We start from the raw sequence: 23219 nt of genomic DNA on the forward strand, positions 1-23219 counted from the left end.
GTTGTCCCCTACTCAATATTTAATGTATGTGTACATCTTGGAGATAACTCATAGTCAGTATATGAAAAGCTTTGGCATGTGTTTTTTATTTCCATATGTTTTATTCATTGAATTCTAGTATGTTGTTCTTATCAGAATGTATGTGTAGGCTTCCAGGGTATTTGTGTCTATATAGTCTTATAAATAATATTGTGGTCAAAAGTTCTCATATATATGTATGTGTCAATTTTCATGTGGCTAAATACGTATGTAAATGTAATTTTTGGAGATGGAATTGCTAAGTAAAAATTTCTATAAATTGATAATTTTGGTAGGTAAAGCATTGTCATTATCCGCCAAAGAAATCCCACCCATTTCTTTGCCAACCAGTCTTTCATTATTCTTCAATTTTGCCCATATGACAAATATGAAGCTGTCTCTCAAGTTTATTACACTTGTTATTGTTCTTAACTACGTGAACTATGTGAAGATAATTTTTATTTTATATAAACAGCCCCTTCATGACTGAAGAGAGACCCTGCCTTCATGGGGTGAAAGTAATGTGTGCCCTATGTCACAGCTGTTCCCTGTAAGCTGTGAGGGGCCCTGCTGTAAGAGGATACCCCATTTGCCTAACAACTTGCGAGTCTTCCAAAAGATCTGGACATCCCTCACCATTTCCAGGCTACATCAGCTCTGAGACTAGTGACACAACAATGTTAAAGGGCAACTTCTTCCCTAAGGTGGACCATCCACAAAACCAGAGTGTGAGGAGACTACCTTTCACTGAGACAACCCTCCATGAAAACAGGGGCTAGACTATTCTTACTTAACCTCAGGGCTCATCACATCCCCAAGTGCCAGTTTCTTCATCTGATACACATGGACCAGGGATGTTACTGGCAATCACATTTGTTGCTACAGTTCAGTTTTCCTTTTTCAAGCTAGGGATATGCATTCACTGAAGACAAACAATTTTATTTCCCTTCTTCGTGTCTTTATAATAAACTCAGACCATTTTATCCCTGCTCTAAACTTGCATTATGAGTGGGCATATAAGGTATTCACTTAAATCATCTTTGCACTCCAAATGTAAACTTGAATGATAAAAGCTCTTTCAATAAATTGAAGAAAAATCTGAGGTTCAAGACAGTGGAATTTCTCCTAAGAAATGAACACACCCCTTCCTTGACAAGCATAAGACTTAGGACATTCTCCACAGTTGAGTGGAGAGTGGGGTATGACTTTCACACAAACTCTGGTGCCTCATATTTGACCATGTCCCCTGGAGAGGGAGACCTGGTGGCACTCAGAGGAAGGACAGCAGGTTACCGAGAAGAGACTTGATACCCTATGAGCATATACAGGGGGAGGAAGTGCCCCTCAGGAACAGTCATAGGGGAGGGGAATAAGGGGAAAATGGGAGGGAGGGAATATTGGGAGGATACAAGGGAGGGGATAACCATTGTGATGTAACAAGAATAAATTAATAAAAAATTTAAAAATTTTTAACTACTACCCTTGACCCCTATGAGAGCCCATCCTTAAAGAACTTTCCACTAATTTTTCAGAGTATGCCTTCCAAGCAGAGCCAAACCTTCACCCTTAGAACGAATGTTCAGATTTCCAGCTTCACCAAACAGGGAAGAAACCTCTTCTCTCCAAGAGAGGATTCCTGTCCTCTCCCTTGAGGACCGAGGTCTCACAGCACAATCTGCTTATTCCTGTAAGAGCCTGTGGAGATCTCCCCTCTGGTATCCTACATCCCAGCCTAGGATCTTCAGTAACATAAAAACCACAGAAACCACAGAAAGACCAGAAAACAGAAACAGAAGAACACTGAAAGAACACAGTGAGTACTCAGTGAGGCTGGACTACTCCTGAAATGCATAGCAATAAAAGGAGAAACTGGTGACTGAAAGAGAGGATATTCCATAGAAATGGGGGGAGGGCGAGGGGATGGATTAAACAGACCCTTTTCAGAGGCTGGAGGGACATGTAGCAGGTAGGAAACATTAAGCAGTTTCTGCAAATATTTATCACACTCTCATTGATGCTGAGTGGTCCAGGAGCCCCTTATTCCATGTTCCAAAGAAATGTGTGTGTTGGTCTGCATCATCTGCATCTTGCCCTGAAGTGTGGCTTCCATTGAATGATAGCCCTGTTTCTCCTCCATGATATCTCCTATTTCTATCATCTGTTCTGGTTCACAAACAGCTTATCAAATATCTGTGAAAGAGGCGTGTTCTGAGGAAACAAAAAAATGATGAAAGGAATGAACAGAAAATACCATGTACCATCAAGGGATTGGATGTTACGATGTCTGATCTCTTGACATTCCGTGGTCTTCTCCACATAGCTCATCCCTTTCAGTATTTTTTTCATTTAGCTCTGTCAGCTCAGGAACATAAATGTTTCAAAATAAAATATATTTTCTTCTTTTAATATTTGCACTTACCAACCAAAGCAATTGGAAATATAAAGACAGAAAGGAAGATCATATACATTCAAAAAGAGAGTGTGTGTCTACAATCTAGAAAAAGTAAAGAGTATCAAACTCTGTTCAAGAGTTCCTGGAAGCCAGACTGTGGTGCTACATGCCTTTAATCCTAGCACTTGGGAGGCCAACGCAGGCAGATATCTGAGTTTAAAGCCAATCTGGTCTACAAAGTAAGTCCAGGACAGCCAGGGCTACATAGAGAAACCCTGTCTCACAAACACAAAGCAAATAAAAAGTAGTTCCTGGGCGAGCACAGAATATAGTGAGTGATGAATTGTTGTACTGGACTCAGGCTAGACAGCCTCAAGGAGCCACTTTGCTCTGGTCATGTCCTGGTTGTGTGAAAAATCTTGTCCTTGATCAGTGCCGGGGGTGGAGGACCCCACATAATTTGTTTCGGATTTCTTTATATTTTTACAAATAATGAGACACCTCTCTAGTGAGCATGGTTTGGTTTAGAATATTTTCTAAGTTGTTAAATATTAATAACAAGTCTATTAATGAAGATGATTAATACTCAGTACTAGAAGAGCTTCACAAGCCTTAGCCATTTACCTTTTGATTTATGGTTTATGGACATTCTTACTCTTTACTGTTCTGTTGGTAATTCTCACTGATGTCAATAACTTCCTAAATATTTTCCTCTCTCCTCTCTCTCTCTCTCTCTCTCTCTCTCTCTCTCTCTCTCTCTCTCTCTCTCTCTCTCTCTCTTTCTCTCTCTTTCTCCTTCTCATTTTTCAAGGCAGGGTTTCTCTGTGTAGCACTGGCTGTCCTGAACTCACTTTGTAAACCACACTGGACCTACATTTTGTTTTTTCTTTTCTTTTTTTGGTTTTTTTTTTTCATTTTGTGTTTTCTAATGGATCAGATTTTCTATGTTTTAAATATTAACTTACAGGGAAGAACTTCAAAATATTTTAATCCTTTTTTTTCTTTTACTACTTGAAAGACATCCATTTCTTCTTTTATTTTCTGTTTCCAGTTTCCCCCAGCTTTATTCTGCTGCTGCTGCTGCTGCTGCTGCTACTGTTCAAATTCTTATGTAAGTGCTCCCAGAGTTGTACATTTGGCGTTTATGGACATCGTAGCGTGCATGGGGTTCTAATATTCCATAATTATGAGACATAATGAAATGGTAGGTTTTCTCCTGATGAATATATCATAGTTTTCATTCTCAGAACATCCCAAACATGAAGACCCATTCCTTGTTAGATTTAAAGACCTACATTAGTCCTCTGGAGGGCAATATAGAGCCCCAGGGCTCTTCAAAGTTTCTCATTTATTACCCCTCAGACCACTTTATCTGGCTTCACTTCCAGATAATAACACTAAAGTGCCTTTGTAAATGTTTCCTTTACAGAAACATCTCTGAAAAGTTAGTTTCATATAACTCTCTTTGATTCCTCTTCCATTTATATTTCATTGCTAAATTTTAGATTTCCTTATGAATTGATCTGAACCTATCTAAACTTTCCTACCTTCCTACCTTCCTTTTTTTTTTTTATTTCCTTATCTGAAGTTCTGATATACATTATCATATTAATGTATAGATTCTCAGCTACTTGAAAATGAGAAGCTCCCATGACTTCTCCCTGTCTTATTGGACCTATGTACTATTCATCTACACATCACTTCTCATGGACTATCCCTATGAATACTGAACTCTCGGTGCACAAAATCAACCCGTGATTTTGCCTCTGGAGTTCTATTCTACTCCAGTGCTGTATAAAAGAATAAATGTCATTTTAATCCACACAATCGCTGAAGCAAGAGGCCTGGAAATCATCTTGATAGTTTCCAATTTAAACAGTATTTCATCTGAGTAAAATCACAAAGTACAAAACAAGAAATAACAACAACAACAAACATTCTGTGACATCAATCAAGTAGAACAGAGATAAAACTTTTGTTTTTGTTTGTTTAAAATCCTAATAATTTCAGTTTCAGTTAGTAAAAATATATATGTATAGGTACATAGGCAGAACAGTCATCAGAGTACATATTACAAGAGGAAATATATAGCTCAATTTGAGTACACAGGTGCAGAAGGACAAGTTGAAAGAAATGAGTTTATCTTGGATACAGATGTATGGAAGAAGAATCCCCAGTGTTTGACTTCTGGCTGTTGGATGACTCAGTATTGCATTTCTCAGCACAGTCTATAGAGTATCCTTCTTGATTGTACTGATTGCATGAGCAATGCTATGATAGTAATGCTGTTCTTAATGTGGAATTCAGATTCTGTATGTTGCATCCATCAAGCATGTCAGAAGGAACTAATACCACTCACAATCCTTTCTACTTCATCCTCACGGGCATCCCTGGATTTGAGGCAATCCATCTCTGGATCTCCATCCCCTTCTTCTGCCTCTACACCATCTCCATCATGGGCAACATCACCATCCTCAGTGTCATCCGCACGGAGCCAGCTCTCCACCAGCCCATGTACCTCTTCCTCTCCATGCTGGCCCTCACTGACCTGGGTCTCACTCTCACCACGCTACCCACTGTCATGCAGCTCCTTTGGTTCAACATTCGGGAAATCAGCTTTGAGGCCTGCTTTGCTCAGTTCTTCTTCCTCCATGGCTTCTCCTTTATGGAATCATCAGTTCTATTGGCCATGTCCTTTGACCGTTATGTGGCCATCTGCCGCCCTCTCCACTATGCCTCCATCCTCACCAATGAGGTCATTGCTAGAATTGGGTTGGCCATCATTTGCCGCTGTGTCTTGGCTGTCCTTCCCTCCCTTTTCTTACTCAAGCGCCTGCCCTTCTGCCGTTCCCACCTTCTTTCTCACTCCTACTGCCTCCACCAGGATATGATTCACCTGGTCTGTGCTGACATCAGGGTCAACAGCTGGTATGGATTTGCTCTGGTCCTGCTCATTATTGTATTGGACCCTCTGCTCATTGGAGTCTCCTACGCACTTATCCTGAAAAGTATCTTGAACACAGCCACATGGACTGAGCGACTCCGGGCTCTCAACAACTGTCTGTCTCATATACTGGCTGTTCTGGTTCTCTATGTCCCCATGGTTGGTGTGTCTATGACTCACCGCTTTGCCAAGCATGCCTCTCCACTGGTCCATGTTCTCATGGCTAATATCTACCTGCTGGCACCTCCTGTAATGAACCCCATCATTTACAGTGTCAAAACCAGGCAGATCCGCCAGGGAATCATTCACCTCCTTTTACAGAGAAAAGTGCACTGAAGACTGGTTTATATTGAAAAGGATAATTTTTTGTCGAGCATAAATATTACCTCCATAAAATTGTATGTAGCAAAGATGTGTAATGAAACAGTTGCTTTATAAGACACTCACAGTTAACACACGTGTGTGCTAGGCTTTGTGTTATTTCTGTTGTTGTTGAAGTCCAGCTTTAGTCCACGGTGACTGATAGGATACAAGGTATCATTTCAATCTTCTTGTATCTATTGATGCTTGCTTTGTGACCTACTACACGGTCAATTTTGGAGAAGGGTCCATGAGGTGCTGAAAAGAAGGTATAATCTTTTGTGTTTGGGTGAAAAGTTCTGTAGATACTGTTAGATCGCTTTGATTCATGACATTGGTTAGTGTCATTATTTCTAGGTTTAGCTTGTTAAAGTCTCCCACTATTAGTGTTTGGGGATTGATGTGTGATTTAAGCTTTGTTAATATTTCTTTTACAAATGTGGGTGCCCTTGCATTGGGGGTATAGATTTTCAGAATTGTTATGACATCTTAGTTGAATTTTCCTTTGATAAGTATGAAATGTCCTCCTTCATCTTTTTTAATTTATTTTGGTTGAAAGTCTTATTTTATTGGATATCAGAATGGCTACACCAGCTTGCTTCTTGTGTCTATTTGCTTGGAATACCTTTCTCCCGCCTTTTACCCTGAGGTAATGTCTATCCTTGTGGTTGAAGTGTGTTTCTTGAATGTAGAAGAATGTTGGGTCTTGTTTATGCATCCATTCTGTTAGTCTGTGTCTTTTTATTGGAGTATTGAGACCGCTGATGTTGAGCGATATTAATGACCAGTGACTGTTAAGTCCCTTGATTTTGATGTTGGTTGCGGAAGAATGTTTGTGTGTTTGTCTGGTTATGTTTTCCTACACTGAAGTTATCTATTTCCTGTGTTATCCTGGTTGCAATTTGCCACTTTGGGTTGGAGTTTTCCCTCTAGTAACTTCTACAGGGCTGGATTTGTGGATAGGTACTGTTTTGAATTTGCTTTTGTCATGGAATATCTTGTTTTCTCCATGTATGGTTATTGAAAGTTTCGTTGGGTACAGTAGTCTGGTCTCTTAGAGTTTGGAAGACCTCTGCCCAGGCCTTTCTAGATTTTATGGTCTCTGCTGAGAAGTGAACAACATTTTTAAAATATAAAGCTTTTTCTTCTTCATGGTGTCTTGAACATATGGTAAAGTAGATGATTTTGCTTTACAAACAAAAAAAAATGTATAATATATGAACATGCACACTAAAGCTATAGTCTTTCCATGCCTCTTTCAATAGTAAATGATAGAATTTAACTCAACTCAAAATTTTATATAATTCCAAACCATAATAATGGAGAAAACTTCATAGACTAGGCGACCAATTAAAGAAAAATAAGACATAGATGTTGGTGCTGTGTGGAAAGACAAATGAACACTACTTACCAAAAGCTGAAGTGAAGTAAGTTTAAGAATCCGGGAGTTGGTAAAAACTAAACTATGAGGAAGAATTTGCCTAATTCCATGCACAGATTTCATGCAAATTGTGTGATTTGGTTCTAGAAGCATCCACTAAGCAATGACTCTGGGCAGTAACAGAACAATACTGATGCCACCATCTAGTTTCTATTACCAAGCTTTCTAGTATTAAATTTACAGGAAAAAGAGAAAGTAAAATGCTGGCTGACCTACATCTCATCTATTAAAAAATATTTATCTGAGATCAAAATCTAGTCAACTCATTAAGAGACCAGTTCCTACCCAGATTTTTTACATGTAATATACATATTTTAAGGCTTCCATTTTTTACATATATTATATACTAAATGCATTTTTCAGTTTTTTAAAACTTTTTTCATTTTCTGAGATTATTGTTACATCATCCCTCCTTTCCCTTCTCTCTTTCCAAACCCTCCTATATACCTGATTTGGTCTCTTTTAAATTCATGGGCTCCTTTAAAATAGTACAGAATATCTATTTTGGAAGTATATATTTAAATATGTATGTATTTATGTATTATATATCTATGTCTTGTCACATATGCTTATAATAGAATAAACATTAAAAATTTTAAACACAAAAATGTATTTCACAGTCTAAACTTTGTTGGAGGCAAAATTAAAAAATGAGTCAGCAGAAACTAATGTGTTGATGAAAATATTAGTTAGTGAATATATTTTCAAATCACTGACATCATTGTGAAAGCATTATATATTTAGAAATATGAAATGTATGATGAATGATTGTAAACCTACTATATCTCTGAAAATGAGCTCTTACTAATTACATGCATTTATTATAAAATATTAGCTAGCAACTTAAAATTACTGAAGCTCGGCAGATTTTTTTTTTTGTTGTTGTCTTAGAGAATAAACACATTCTTTTCATTGCTGTTCAAAGCAAAATAAGTACTTCAACTATTTTACCTTATCTATCTATCATATCTATCAGACACATGAGCCTTTGGATAATTCTTGAAAAATATTTACATTCACAGTGTAGTAGAAAACACAAATGTTCTGTAATTTACAAAGAAAGAAATTAAGATGCAAGAAATATCAAAAGGTATGTGAGGGATTTACGTCCTAGAAAAATAGTATAATTTCTGTAGCACTAGATGAAGCTTTATTTGTACAGTTTATGTTTGTATCTCACAGAAGCTTGTAGGTAAGAAAAAATTCACATGTACTTTAATACTAAAATTTAAGCCCTTACCCAGATCTAGCCAATGGTCAGAACATTCTCCACAGTTGAGTGGAGAGTGGGATATGACTTTCTCACGTACTCTGGTGCCTCACATTTGACCATGTCCCCTGGAGGGGGAGACCTGGTGACAGGTCAGCAGGTTACCAAGAAGAGACTTGATACCCTATGAGCATATACAGGGGGAGGAAGTGCCCCTCAGGAACAGTCATAGAGGAGGGGAATAATGGGAAAATGGGAGGGAGGGAATGGAATACTGGGAGGATACACGGGAGGGGATAAAACATTGAGATGTAACAAGAATAAATTAATAAAAAAATTGAAAAAAATTAAAAATAAAAAGAAGTAAGCGAGGGTCAAAAAAAAAAAATAAGTGCTTCAAAATTACTGTGTAAAAGTGACCAGTGAGGGATGGGATAAACATTGAGATGTAACAAGAATAAATTAATAAAAAGGAAAAAAAGTGACCAGTGAACTAAGCGAGTTGGGAGGAATAGCCTACGAAATGAAAAATATTGTCATTGCAATTGGGGACCTTGGGGTGAAAGGGGCTAAAGACCTGGTACTAGACCTGTGAGTCAGCTCTAAAAAGGGAATCATGGTTAGGAGGTAAGAGGATGGCCCTCCCCATTTATAAAGCTTTCTATTAAACCACTTGCAGAAGGAGAAAAACAATTAAACCCATGGTGATGGCACTGACTGAGAGGAGAGATCAGAAGATACCTCACAGCATGCTGAAACTGATGAAGGCTGAGGAGGGGAAAGGAAAGGGGAAGACAGAATGTCAAAGTATGATGCCTTGGCAGCTGATGCTGCATTTTATGCCTCAGTTGAAATCATTCAGTCAAAGTACATCCCAGAGTCTTTAGGTACACATGAATTCTGCATATGGAGACCATGACATGGTGGGATTGAGGAAGAATTGGTTCCTTCTATAGCAAAGTGGCTTTATAGATATGTTATCATACAATTTATTGTTTAAACATAGACAGCTTTCAAAGTTAAAGGGGGTTCTATCATAAGGAAGAAAATGTTTATATCATGAATATCTGGGGGCAAAAAGGAATGTATACTCATTCAGAGGTACTTTTCCAGAATCACCATCCTTAATCAAGGGGTCATTTCATCCCTAGAAATCTTAGAAAATTGAAATTTTTTATTTATTTTAATTTAAGTATCATTAAATCTCAAAACTAATGCTAATTGGCTATTGGCTAAGGGTTGGGATAGAATAAATGATGGATATATTGTCTCTGCTTTTAATATGTGATTAGAGAAGAAAATGGACAGTGTACCCATATATGTTCATGTATGCCAATAAAATGTAAGAAGGAATACATATGAGAATGACACCTATGATTCAGAATCAATCTTATAGTGATGCTTTGAATTCCACCCTTCCTTTTCTTCTCAAAGTATGTAACAGAAAACTTTACTTGTGGGAGGATTATGACCAGAGTTTCTGCATTCAAGAATAACCCCCGTCCCCCTGGTTCTGTGAGTCAGATCAATCCAATCCCTTCTTGCAGGAGAACAAGGTGGCAATTCCCTGTTGAATTGGACGTGTCTTAACACTGTATATGATGGGATTGAGCACTGGTGGCACAAAGAGATATATGCTTGACATGAGTGTGTGGACCATTGGCGATGCGTGCTTGGCAACACGATGCATCACAGACACACCAATCATGGGCACATAATATATAAGCACTGCACAAATGTGTGACACACATGTGTTGAGTGCCTTCCTCCGACCCTCTCCCGAAGCAATACCCATCACTGTGTAAAGAATGAGCCCATAAGAGACGACAATGAGCAGTGAGTCCAGCCCAAAAGTGGCCAGGACAATGGACAACCCCAGGATGCTGTTCAGCCTAGTATCTGCACAAGGCAATTGGATCAAGTCCGAGTGGAGACAATAAGAATGGGAAAGAATATTTATGTGACAATACGGTAGCTGTTTTAAAAGAATTGGAAGTGGGGCCATGAGTGCAACACTCTTTACTGTAATGCCCAGACCCATGGATATGATCCAAGGCAGAGTTAGGATGGATGTGTAGCGCAGAGGGTTGTAGATGGCTACAAAACGGTCGTAACTCATAGCCAACAGGACTCCTGACTCCATGCCAGAGAAAGTGTGAATAAAGAACATTTGGGCCAAACAGCCATCAAAGTCAATTCTGTAGGCATCAAACCAAAGAATGCCCATAACAGTGGGCAGAGTGGACACAGAGACTCCCACCTCAGTGACGGCAAGCATGGAGAGGAACAGGTACATTGGCTCATGGAGAGCTGAGTCTGCCTTCACTGCTGCCATGATTAGACTGTTGCCCACAATGGCAACCATGTACATGATGAAGAAGGGAATGGAAAGCCAGCCATGTTGGGCCTCCAGTCCTGGGATGCCAGTCAGGAAGACTGACCGGAGATCAAGGGTTTCATTGTTTTCTGTTCCCATGACTCCAACAGTAGAGAGGAGGCTTCAGCTGAAAGTGAAAGAAACTAAAGTTAGCTCACACCTGCTGAGTCATACGTGTTGGCATTCACTGTAAAAACTTAAAGAGGGGCTAAGAAAGGTGGTAGGTGAAGTAATGCAACAGACATTTTCATCTTTCTTCCTGGTCCCCTGAGTCCCCAATGCTCACCTGTTGCATGTCAAAGAGGTATTTCTGATTGTTTGGACTTATGAGAGATTGCTTTTTTTGTTTGTTCACTTATAAAATGAAGGTATACTATTCTCATATTTAAATGTGCAGAAGGTAGAGAATATTGATACGTTTCTGGTTTTCTAAGGTGATGAAAGTGAATCCCAATATTATATAGGTTAGAGTCATTGTAGAGTTAAATTTTCACTGAGCTACTGTAAATCTGAGAAGATAAGAACATCTAGGTAAGTAATCAGACCCATGGATTCTCACTCTTTTCTAGGCAGGAAGCCATACATTGAATAAACTGAGACTGTGGCTTTAGAAGGCTGGAAACTAAAGTTCCAGGTGAAAATGCAAATTCGCAAGTTACCTCTGAATGGAAAACAGAGTTCAGCAAACTTATCGATGCTGCAGTGTTGTAAAATGAGATTTGACTGAGTATCCATGGTCTTAGTGATGATGCAAATTAAATGGCTCAATCAGCCATCAAGGGACTGCTCACAGCACGGAAATCCTAAAGTTCAGAATTATGTAATGTGGCTTGATATAATGTAACCTAACGGATGGAAGATATCACAGTAAATCAAATTTGCAATAAAATAAATGTAAACAGTAGATGGGATGATACAGATGTAATCGATATGCAAGCTGAGGAAATTCCAGCCTTGCATTTATTCTTTCACAAGAGTAGACCTATGCGGAGGGAGGGAGGGAGGAATAGGAGGATACAAGTGATGGGCTAACAATTGAGATGTAATATGAATAAATTAATAAAATATTTTTTAAAAAGAATAGACCTATGTATGAATCCTTCATGATTACCCATTGTTGACAAAATATTGTCCACACATCCAAAGAATATTTAGATCTGTTCTGCTGGATAGGTGAACAGTTAGAGCAATGTATATCCAAGAGAATGCAAAGAGTGAGACCATGTTGAAAAGAGCTGGGCAACACTGAGCCAGCCTGGCCAGAGAGCCTGCTTTCCCTTCTGTCTGCAGTCTTCCTGCAGAGATCTGGTGAAGCCCCATGCAGTTCACCTTGTGTTCTCCTGAAAGCAAACAGCTCCCCTGATAGGTGGAATATACTTTCTTGTGTCTCTTATTCACAATCCCCTTGTTTCTATTTTACACATTGGATATTCTCAACTTTTATTGCATATTAATACTGAAGGATTGTGGTACCTATAGTAATAGCTCATGCTAACTCAATTAGAACCTTTCAGGTACAGGAGGCAGTTACCATTATTTCCTGAGGTGAATGTAGCACTCAAAAGTGAGATTCATTTTGTCTCATTCTTACACTGAACAATGACGGTCTTTTACTGTAAAATAATACTTGCAAGCACTCCTCAAATCACCGTCCACTTCCTTGTAGTTCAGTGAGCTTTCCTTCTGGGCTGCAATTCCACGTTTCCTTGTTCTTCATCTACTGGATTCACTCTTTAACATCTCCCTGGCCCTCTGAGGAGACTCAGATTTGCTCAGAATGCTCAAAATTTCACCCACAAATGTAGCCTAGACATGAAATTAGTTTCATACCTCCTTGGAATCCAGTTGGATCAGCCTAAAGTCAATAATGGGAAAAAATTCCTCATTACAACAAAATGAAATATATTGTCTTCCTTTACATTTTTCTTGTCTTTATTACATATTGCTTTGTATCCGCCTAACTCTCAATATACAATAGTTCTGCTTATATGATTTATTCATAATCTCCTTCATGACATCTTGCTACCAAACTGTCATCCACGCTCCACTTAATTACTCTCCATAACTGAGTGCTTACTATATCCTAAGAATACTGACCTCATCTTATCTCATTGTGTTACAGAGGACTATCTTTTTCTTGATTTGAATATTTGTGAAAACATTAACCATAATTTGTGAGTGTATATCTTCTTGTATATTTCTTAGTTTAATGTCAGTATCTCCTACAAGCCTGAAACTCTATCAGTGAAGAGGGAGAAAGATTGATTTTCTCCAATAAATCCTAATATTTGCCTAAGTTTAAATACTAACCAGATTTGTATGAAAAATACTGGATGAATAAATAATTTAATACATAAGCAGTAACTGAAAGTTTCAAAAATGTTGCTTTATAGTTCCTTCTCCATATTACACATTGTTCATAATAAATTCCTTTTTCTACTTCTCAAAGTATCTGGCCTTTAATTTCCAGACCAGACAGATTCTCTTGTCAGGATTCATGCTGGATAATAAATTTAGCATGATCTAACAATGAGATACACAGTTTACACAGTGACAGCTTTTCATAATACTGTGTAAGTATAAATACAAAGTTATCTCAATCCTTACCTCTATAATATTTTACAGACTTTAGATATTTCTTAAAAGTGACATTCTTGCTTGGGCAGAATGTTACAGCATTAAGACATGTCCTGACATGTTTATAATTTGTAACACTTCCACTCAGCAATATACTTGAATTTCATCTTGAGAACAAGTATTCTCTTGTATTTATTTCAAGCCTAGATTCTGGAGCACAGCTATTGTCCATGAAATGACTCTCTTCCAAAGTTACCTTATTACTTTACGTGTTCCTCCATCATTTTCAGGACAGTCCACCAGTGCAGAAGTGTGACATTGAACAACTGACTTTTTCAATCTTTTCTAAAAATATTCTTATACTGTTGATTTCCACAAAGGAAAATGTTCCAAAAACACTATTTGGCTTTCTTGTGCTGAGGATCTTATTTTTCCCATTATTAATGTCAGGATCCCATTAGCCAAACTTACCACGGTGTCACTTGGAGCTGAGAAGTAATTCTGTGCTGGTTACAGAGTTAATGCTCAGGAGGCTGGTAATCCCCACTCAGTGGTCTTCCTTTGTTTGGGTTTTTGTTTGTTTGTTTGTTTATCATTTGTATTACATAAATGCTGTGGTGTCTCACTGACTGTTGAAAGTTGTAAACGGGTCTTCAGTAAGAGTGTCTGGAAGACTCATGAAACTCAATGAAGAAATTGATTTCATAGCCAGGCATGGTAGTGCACACCTTTAATCCTGGTGCTTGGGAGGCAGAGGCAAGCAGATCTGTGAGTTCAGGGCTATCCTGGTCTACACAGCAAGTTATAGGAGCAGCTATGTAGAGATAACCTGTCTCAAACAAACAAACAAATAAAACCCAAAGAAATCGATCCTATAACCCACTTGTAATGACCCTGTAGTAAATTATTGGCACGTGTTGTGTTTGTACGTCTGTCGTCCCTGTCACACTCTGAGATTTTTGGAGCTCACGCTTCTGCCTGATCAAGTACCTCCACAGAAATTCCCATGAATGGGACTCCAGAATGTGCTTCTGGAAAAACTAAAAGCATGACTAAATGAATAGAAGCTCAGGTGTGATGCTCAGACAAAACTGAAAATCTTGGGCCCCACATCCTAGGTGGTCATCAAACTAGCAAAAGCCACATTGGGAGCTTTGTAGAAAAAGTGGGAGAGTGGGTTTTAGAAAGTGGGGACTGCGGTGAGGGCGAGTAGGGAGGATGAGATGAGGTGAGTGAAAGGTAAGGGGGTCACAGGGAGGTAATTTCAAGCTCACATAAAGAAGGCTGTTCCCAGAGTTAAAGCTACATCCCTTGTGGGTGGTGAGATATTGAAAGGCAGTATAAGCTCATGTGGGAGTGCAGCGGAGGGGGATGAGGTGGCAGCTTGTGCTCAACTAGGACTATAGGTCTTTGCAGCCTGAAGCTGTAGATAATCAGGGTCCTGTCCATTCTGTGACAGAAGCTGTTGGCTGTGGATCAGTGTGAGACATGACAGAGCCGAGCCGCTAGCCGCTGTCTTGCAGCCACCTTTAGTATCAATATCATTATTGTATTACTAAGATCACCTCTGGCAATCCCAACTGAAAGCCCCTGGGAAACCATGGGTGAATCAGTATTACACTTTCCACAGGAAACCTATAACACAGTGAGGTTTTTTGTTTTTGTTGTTTTTTTTTTTTTGTTTTTTTTTTTTTTTTTACTTTTTTGTTGCCTTAAACATCTCTATCACGGACTGCATAAATTGGAGCACCTATGCAGATACACATAGGCATTAACAGAAATTTAAAAATATAGAAGCACAAACACAGAGACTAGAAAAATAAATAGAATAATGGATAAAAACACACTTATCTATGTACCAAGGGTACAGAGACTCAGTATCACCTAGGAGGGCTACGTGAAGGAACCCTTACATTTACAAATGGCTGATGTTCACAGCTGTTCCACAGTGGCCTCAGGCAGCCACTAGGCAAAAAGGACAATGGATTTTTTATATGTAAGCAAGAGCTTCTCAGAGACCTGGGCCTCTGGGGTTCTGTTGTGTCCCAGTGCGGTGCTGAGTTCTGCTGGAAAATAGAGAGGGCAAGGTCTTACCCTGGGGATAGAAATCAAGAACATTTGAAAACCATTTTCCCTTGGAGAAGAGATATTACCCTCTCTCCCCAGAGATAAATCTATTTCACCTTCTCCCCTATGATGAAGATGGGGGGAGAAGCTTTGGGGATCACTATCTTTAACTCCCATCCTACACAAAAGCCAGCCCAAAATAAAACTGTGCCTGGAATCCAGAGGCGTGATCTTTGAGTAGTGAGTTTCCATTTCCAGTGAGAACCTCAAGCTTATGAGGAGACAGAGCTTGGAGTCCAGGGACAACGTCGGGATTTAAGCAACAGAGAATATAATCTTGGCTAAGTTCATCCATTCATCCCCACTGCTACCTATTTAACTCCCTATGCAGAGTAAGCAGATATTTCCACCTCCCACTGAACCCTCTGCCATCTTCCACAAGTTCAAGAGACTCTTCTAGCACAGACATTTCAGAGCTGTGAAGAAATGTGAGATTCAAAGTTACACATATATTGGTTGAGTCTTATCTGTGCAGCCTGATTGCTTCCCAATAGTAAGAAATTAATTTCCTTCACTTGGAGTACCTGTAACAGATATTCAAGTGGGAAAAAGTAAAAGATGTTTTGGATTTGAGTTGAATGTAGGATACATTTCCCATCCTCTAGGAGTTTTTTCTTCACAGTTTCTTTCTCCTCATTAAATATTTCATGTTACCTCTTCTCCATTTTGGTTTCTGATTGACTGAGGCCTTGTGAGGAAACAATGGAAGGAAAGCTGCCTCCTCTTCCTGTCACTGGGTGTACGAGAATGGAGCAATAGGACCTTATCAGAAAGATTTCTCCTCTTTTGTAGCTCTGAAATACTGGAAGAACTGGTAGAAATAATATCTGTTCCAATGTTGTTATGCTATTAATTGACCTGGAATAATGAGGTTTGAATCCTGGATATAAAACTCAAAAGAACTTAGACAAAAAAAAAATGTTGTAAGGTTATAGAATCTTGAGCAAAGGGGTTTCATATCAGACCTGAGTCTGGCAAGGGGAGGTATGGATTTCAAAAATCATTGGGTATTGTTAATTCTACCATGTCCATAGTGACAATTGGCTTTTGTCCTTTTATAAGATTCAGTGGTCACCCCTATCAAATGAGTGGATAAATTATAAAAAAAAAAAATATTTATTCATTCATAGTGACAATACTATGATATCAGTGCGATGCACAGCATTGCATAATACATAACATCATTGCGAATCTTGACACAAAATGTTTATTGTAATTGCCAACCTATAGGAAGACATATGCACATTCATGTTTACTGCAGCACTAGCCACAATAGCCAGATGAAGAGCTTGCCTACACACCCACCAACAGATAAATGGGTAAAGAAAGTGTGTTATATTCATGTGATGGGGGTTTAAACTCCTGGGGGAAAAAAGAGTGAAATTGTCATTTGAAGGAAAATGGGTTGAACTGGAGCTCATCTTGTAAAGCAAAATAATACAGATTTGAAAGGACAGATATTATGTTTTCTCGTTTACACAATGTAGATTTAAGTGTGAATTGATATAAAATGTATACATAATGCAAAAGTAAAAGGGCAACTGTGAGAAGAAGAATTCTAAAGGGAAATAAGTGGAGAAGGGGATAAAAAAACAAAGGCAAATGTTATATGGTCCCGTGTGTATTTGTGCACATGTGCGAGTGTGTTTATGTGCATGTGTATCTGTGTGTGGATGTGTGCCCACATGTGTGCATGTGTGTGTATGCATGTATACATGTTTGTAACATGAAATCAAAGGGGGAGCTATTTGCAGGAAGAAGGAAACAAATAGGAACGAGGAAGGGAGATAAGGGAATATTGTGTGGGAGTGAATACAAAAAAAAATAAGTAAAATGAGACATTTATATGAAAATACAGAATAATCTCTTATTTTATGTGCTTGCTACAAAGTAGTACAAATTTAAAAAGAAAATCTTGTTGTTTTCTCATACATGTAGTTTATGAACACTTAAGGATGTGGAAGAAACTTTCAGAGAAAAGATGGAGAACAGGAGAGGGTAATGAGGGAAGATGTTAAGAGCACTTGATACATGTTAATGGAAATATTATTACAAAACACACCAGACAACAAATACACACTAATTAAACATCTTAACTGAATATGGTGTTAAGTTTTAGCCATTTGTAAAGAAATCATGAGGTTCTTCTCAGCTAAAAGTTTAAATGGAGAAATAAATATACCCTTTTAAGTGTAAGCGGAATGTCTTACAGTACAGTGGGTGGTTCCTCAGGAGACTCCCTTGTCAGGGCACGTGTACATAATGAATTCTCACTGACACACCCTGATCCCTCACCTCACTATCAAGGCTAGCTTGCTTCTCTCTTTAAATATGTCTCCTTATTGGAAAGCCCCATCTAAATTTTTCAATGTCAAGAAGGTTTAGATAACAATGATGAAGACTGCGAGGAAAGGAAGGCATGTCACGGGACCGGAGGTGTGAAGTGGCTCCAGGTGCTCATCAAACCCTCAGCTGAGCTAAGCTTCTTTTTAGCCTCCTTCACCTGGAGATGACTGAATGGTGGTAACTGTGTGGTCTCTTCACAATAGACATCACACTCCTGAGATGAATTCAGTTTCCCCCAAGTTTAAAAACCATCCGCTAGATTTGAATAATCTCCTCAGACTTTGTTCCCTTTACTTCCCAAGAGGAAACCTGCTCATTGAGCAAAAGTAACTATGCCTTTCCCCTAATGTTCCAGGATACCACGATAGGTTAAAGGTATCAGAGTCAGGGAAATGTGCCCACTCTCCAGCATCTCTGTTTCATGGACTCAGAAGAGTCCTTGAAGTTGTCATGGCCCAGAAATTTGCAGGTGTGGTTCATGCTGCTGGCCTGAGAATCACACACTGGGAACTGTGTTATACTTAGTGCTGTGCAACCTATCACTCTGACCTCACAGCAAATGAACAACACTTAGTACCTGGAAAGTTTTTAGATATTCACTAAGCTCCCTAAGCTATAGTCATCAGATTCTTATTTAATGCAGTTCTCATTTGGTAAGGTGAATGTAGCCCAAGATTGTGTTCTCTGACAAGCTGTAGGTATGACTGTGTAGTTGATCAGACCGCGATTAGAGAGTTGAGGCTCCATTCTTTTCTGGATAAATATTTTATCTCGGGCATCTTTTTCTGGTAAGACCTTAACGCTTCCTTCATCCTGCCATACTTAAGGGAACACACTATGTAACCTCAGTCTTCTTTCAGAGGCTATCCCCTAGCCACCTAATGTAGTCTGCCTTTATTCCTACAAGTATATCAACACCAAAACTCCCTCGCATTTTTCTGTATCTGAATTTTCCATTTTGTTCTTTGTGATTTTCAAATGCCTTGTGTTTGAGCCAGTTTGCCCTGCAGGACTTCATTATTTCTGAATAAAATGACCAACATTTTTCATGGCATCAGTTGCTGTTTCTAGATCTTTTTGACATGTATAGCTGTTCATTTATCAGTGTGTTGTGCTCACATTTATAACATTCTTAGTAACTAGTACAAGAATTCTCACAGTCAGAGTCCAATAGCTAAGTACATCACTGTATTAAGTTAGATGTTCTTTTATTGATTCCAAATTCACAACTACTGAGAGCATAAGTCTTCTACTTTGTTTTAGCAAAATTCATAACTTTAGTGTACAAGTCTTAGTCCTTCCTCTAAAGGAGCTTTCTTGGTGTCTGAGCACTCCTCAGATTTCAGACTTACGGAAGACCTTTAGGATCCCTCTGCGGATCTCCTTGGTCTTCACACTATAGATGATGGGGTTGAGCATGGGGGGTACAAACAGATAGACATTGGACATCATAACGTGAACAACAGCTGGAGCACTTTTCCAGAAGCGGTGGATCATAGAGACAGCAATTATGGGCACATAAAAGGCCAGCACTGCACAGATGTGTGATATGCAAGTGTTGAGTGCCTTGAGTCGCTGTTCCTGGGATGCAATGACCAACACAGCTCTCAAGATCAATGCATAGGACAGAAGGATGAAAACTGAGTCCACACCGTATGTGAAAATGACCACAAAGAGTCCGTATACATTGTTAACATGGATATCTCCACATGCCACTTTCATCAGATCTGGATGAAGGCAATATGAGTGATGCAACACGTTGCCCTTGCAAAAAGGCAATCGCTTTACGAGAAAGGGGAAAGGGAAGAGGGTAGTGAAACTTTTGGTAAGGATACCTAGACCCATAGCCAAGATGCGGCTATTGGTAAGTACCGTGGAATAGCGCAGTGGGTCACAGATAGCCACAAAACGATCAAAGCTCATGGCGAGAAGGATGCCCGACTCCATGAAAGAAAACGTGTGAATGAAGAACATCTGAACCAGACAGGCATCAAAACCAACATGGCGGTAATTAAAACAGAAGGTAGCAAGCACCGTGGGAAGTGTAGATAGGGACACTCCCAGATCATTGAGAGAGAGCATAGAGAGGAAGTAGTACATGGGTTGGTGCAGAGGAGGTTCCCGGATGACCAGAGCAAGGATGCTGAGGTTGCCTGCAATGGAGATGAAGTAGAGGAAGCAGAAAATCAGGGCAATCCAAGCTTGGCCTCTGTGCATCCCAGGAATGCCTGTCAGCTGTAATGTGTCTGGCTGGAAGGGAGTGTCATTCAAGCCTAGCATGGTAGGCAGGCGGAAGAATACAGATGAGGATTAGGCCCACGAGGGGATGTGAAGGGAGCTCTTCACTTTCTTTACTTCAGATATCCTGTCTCCAACACAAAATGTTGGGTATTTAATATGTGTGCCTACATTCTGCGCTTCCCTACTAGACTATTTGTTCTTTGAGAAGGTAACATGTTTCCATTTTTTTCCATAATGCCAGGCCCAGTATACACCCTAGGACAGAGGGAAACTCTGAGAAGATCTGATGATCAAATGAGTGCCCATGATGTAGCAGCAGGAAAGCTGACCACATGCACAAAGCCCTCTGGCCGTTACCATTAGGTACAATAATATCCTACCATTCCTCCATGCACTCCAGAAATCATATACTGGGACTTGGAGAGAAAAATAAAAATTGAAAGACAAGAAATAAGAAAATGTCCATGACTTTGGGAACTTGCCAGTTGATAGCATAGGCAAACTACATGCAACCACCAAACATCAGCACCAAAATCCTTTACCCAGACTTTGCCTCAACCTCCCATGCTATGCTTACCCTGAAACTGTAATCACACACTAAAGGATTCTAGCTCTGAAATCTTAAATTCCATGGTTTTTCTATTCCCCAACTCTCTTGCTCTCTAATGTTTGTGCATTGTTTAGGAAAATCTATAATTGCTCCATTTTCTTTTGGTTAATTTTAGGGCCTTCCTAACATACTCTCTACTGAAACAGTTACCCCAATCTCTGCCTTTCTTCTTTTTGAAACCCACATAGTAGACCACAAACTTTATATACATATATACATACATACATACACATATATATATACATACATACATATATACATACATACATACATATATACATACATACATATATACATACATACATACATATACATATACATATATATATATATATATATATATATATATATATATATATATATATATAAAACCAGGTACATCAAAGCAAAGAAACAAAATGTTCTATTGGAACTAATATATTATTATTGCTATTGTATTCGCACCTTTATCCATTCTTACCCTGGTTTTGTGAGAAGGTGTCTCTCCTTTTCCAAAGACAGGCACTCTACTTAAGATTCAGTTGTTCCTATTACTCCTTCCAGATTCCTCTTCTATCAGGCCATTGTACAATTCCTTCAGTCTCATCCCTCTTCTGGTTCTTTGTCTTCAGTCAATACCTGTGTACAGAAACACCTCATCATAAATACGTGGTAATATTTCTCTCTAGCTTCCAGTCCATGGCTGTTCCCTACACATAGTCAATTTTCTTTCTGTTTAATCTCTTCTGACACCAGGGAAGGCTATCTGCTTGAGTGTGTACTTCCCTATCATGATTCTGAGACTCATGATGTCAGGGACTTCATCTTCTTGAACTTAAGATGCTGGCGCTGCCCGTTTCATTGTCCTGCAGATACAACACTCTCCCCATCCACACATGTGTCTCTATGATGACCTCTTTGTTTCTAAATGTAATGAAAACATTTTCCTAGTACACTGTATTCCCTTTCAGAATTAATACTGCTGGTAACTCACCTTGTTAAGCCTGCTTTCCTCATGTATGGAAACTGCTTCTTTTTTTCCCTATTGAACATAGATTCTTCTTTCATACAATACATTCTGACCACAGTTAATTCTCCCCCCAAATCCTCCCAACTCCACATTCCTGCCTCCCCCAAGTTCACTCCCCCTCCACTCCCTTCAGAACTGCTTTTTAATTTTGTTCCTGCATTACCTTCTCTGTGTTTCCTTTCTTTGTGGGAACTCTTTCTCTGTCTTTGTCTTTAAGCAGCCACAATAATAAAGTGGGAAAAAGGAAAGAGTCATGAGCATTGAGAAAGCCAACATTATGGTCTTTATCCAAAGATGCTTTCATAATGCCCAAAATTAAAGCTCTATTGTGGAACATATGTAACTTGGCTCCTTGTGTCCTTTGCCATTTCTAGTTTTCCTTCTGTTCTTTATACTCTCAATAAGCATGCTGAGATTTGATGGTGGCAAGAGTCTGAAGAACATAAACATACTAGTCAGGATCATACAAGTATGTAGGATGTGAGTAGGAAACTTGTCTTATTTTTTGGCTCCTCTAACTGAGAGATGAAAGCATTCCTTCCACCAATGGGAATTCCTGTCATCTGTTCTCTACAGACTCCTATTTCTGTTTCAAACCAGGATTATCTCTAATTACTATCTCTAATACGTCTTTTTAGATCCAGTCTATACAAATCTTAATTTTTTTAAATTACTTTTATTTTAGACTGTCTCAGGGTCAAGAAAAAACTGAAAAACTGACAACTCCTAAGAATGATTCCAAAATATATATTAAACCCAGCTCCCTCTTCCTTTTCTCTGTGATCCAACTGAAGGAGTCTAGGACAGTGCTCTTGTGTCTGGAAGGAAGAGCTGAAAATTTCCTGTAAAAAGCAGTTCACATGTAACTGAGGTCTTTTCTTTGATTTACCTATGATTGTGTATTAGTAAGAGTTCAGCAAATGCAACTGCTCTAGGAATAAAGGTCAGAAGTTGGAGCACAGTATATGTGAGCATGTACAAGTCCAGAGCCTCTCTAAAACCTCAGAAAATGCACATTTATACTTCTACATATGCATGTCCAAGCACTTATGTCACCATCTCACATCCACAAATGTGACATGGATACATAAAACCTATACGTCCTCCTTTGTCACACATGACACTATTTCTACCACAGAACTTAGAAAAACCTATGGATGCTTATTGGAACAATATAACATAATATATATCAAATATTTGCTCCTTTTTATATTCCCCTTTACTCATAAGTACTTTCTCCACACAAACACAGGCAAGGAATAACAAGTGCATCATCATTAACAGACCCACAGTAATACTCTCACTAATTATATTCTCATGCCACAGTCAACATGGAAAACAACCAAAATTAAAAGGCATGCTGTTGAATGTATGTTTGTACCTGTGAATTTTTTTGTAGCTGCATACACAGCGGCACTGTACAGTGGATCAGAATTCAAAATACAGGCTTTTAAAATATATAGTTTGGAAAATTCTCAGGTAAAATATAAATTGGATACATCAGCCTCTTAGCCTGATAATGGGTAGTCTGACATTGGAGCTTTGATTCAGATAGGAACCTGGCATC

The 23219-nt window shown here is 38.9% G+C and overlaps 3 protein-coding genes across 3 annotated transcripts; 1 reads left to right on the top strand and 2 right to left on the bottom strand.

Annotated features, from left to right (window-relative positions):
• Positions 1–4724: 4724 nt before the first annotated feature.
• LOC127192230 (olfactory receptor 51Q1-like) lies at positions 4725–5690 on the top strand. The gene has a single exon (XM_051149554.1). It carries the CDS (start codon positions 4725–4727, stop codon positions 5688–5690), a length of 966 nt encoding a protein of 321 aa, XP_051005511.1.
• A 4200-nt stretch (positions 5691–9890) lies between these two features.
• Positions 9891–10841, bottom strand: LOC127191992 (olfactory receptor 51I2-like). Its single transcript, XM_051149344.1, has one exon. The coding sequence runs from the start codon at positions 10839–10841 to the stop codon at positions 9891–9893; it is 951 nt and encodes a 316-aa protein (XP_051005301.1).
• Positions 10842–19127: 8286 nt separating this feature from the next.
• LOC127192231 (olfactory receptor 51I1) lies at positions 19128–20072 on the bottom strand. The gene has a single exon (XM_051149555.1). It carries the CDS (start codon positions 20070–20072, stop codon positions 19128–19130), a length of 945 nt encoding a protein of 314 aa, XP_051005512.1.
• Positions 20073–23219: the final 3147 nt, after the last annotated feature.

Source organism: Acomys russatus, chromosome 7 (assembly GCF_903995435.1).
Source record: "Acomys russatus chromosome 7, mAcoRus1.1, whole genome shotgun sequence".
NCBI classification, from domain to species: Eukaryota; Metazoa; Chordata; class Mammalia; order Rodentia; family Muridae; genus Acomys; species Acomys russatus.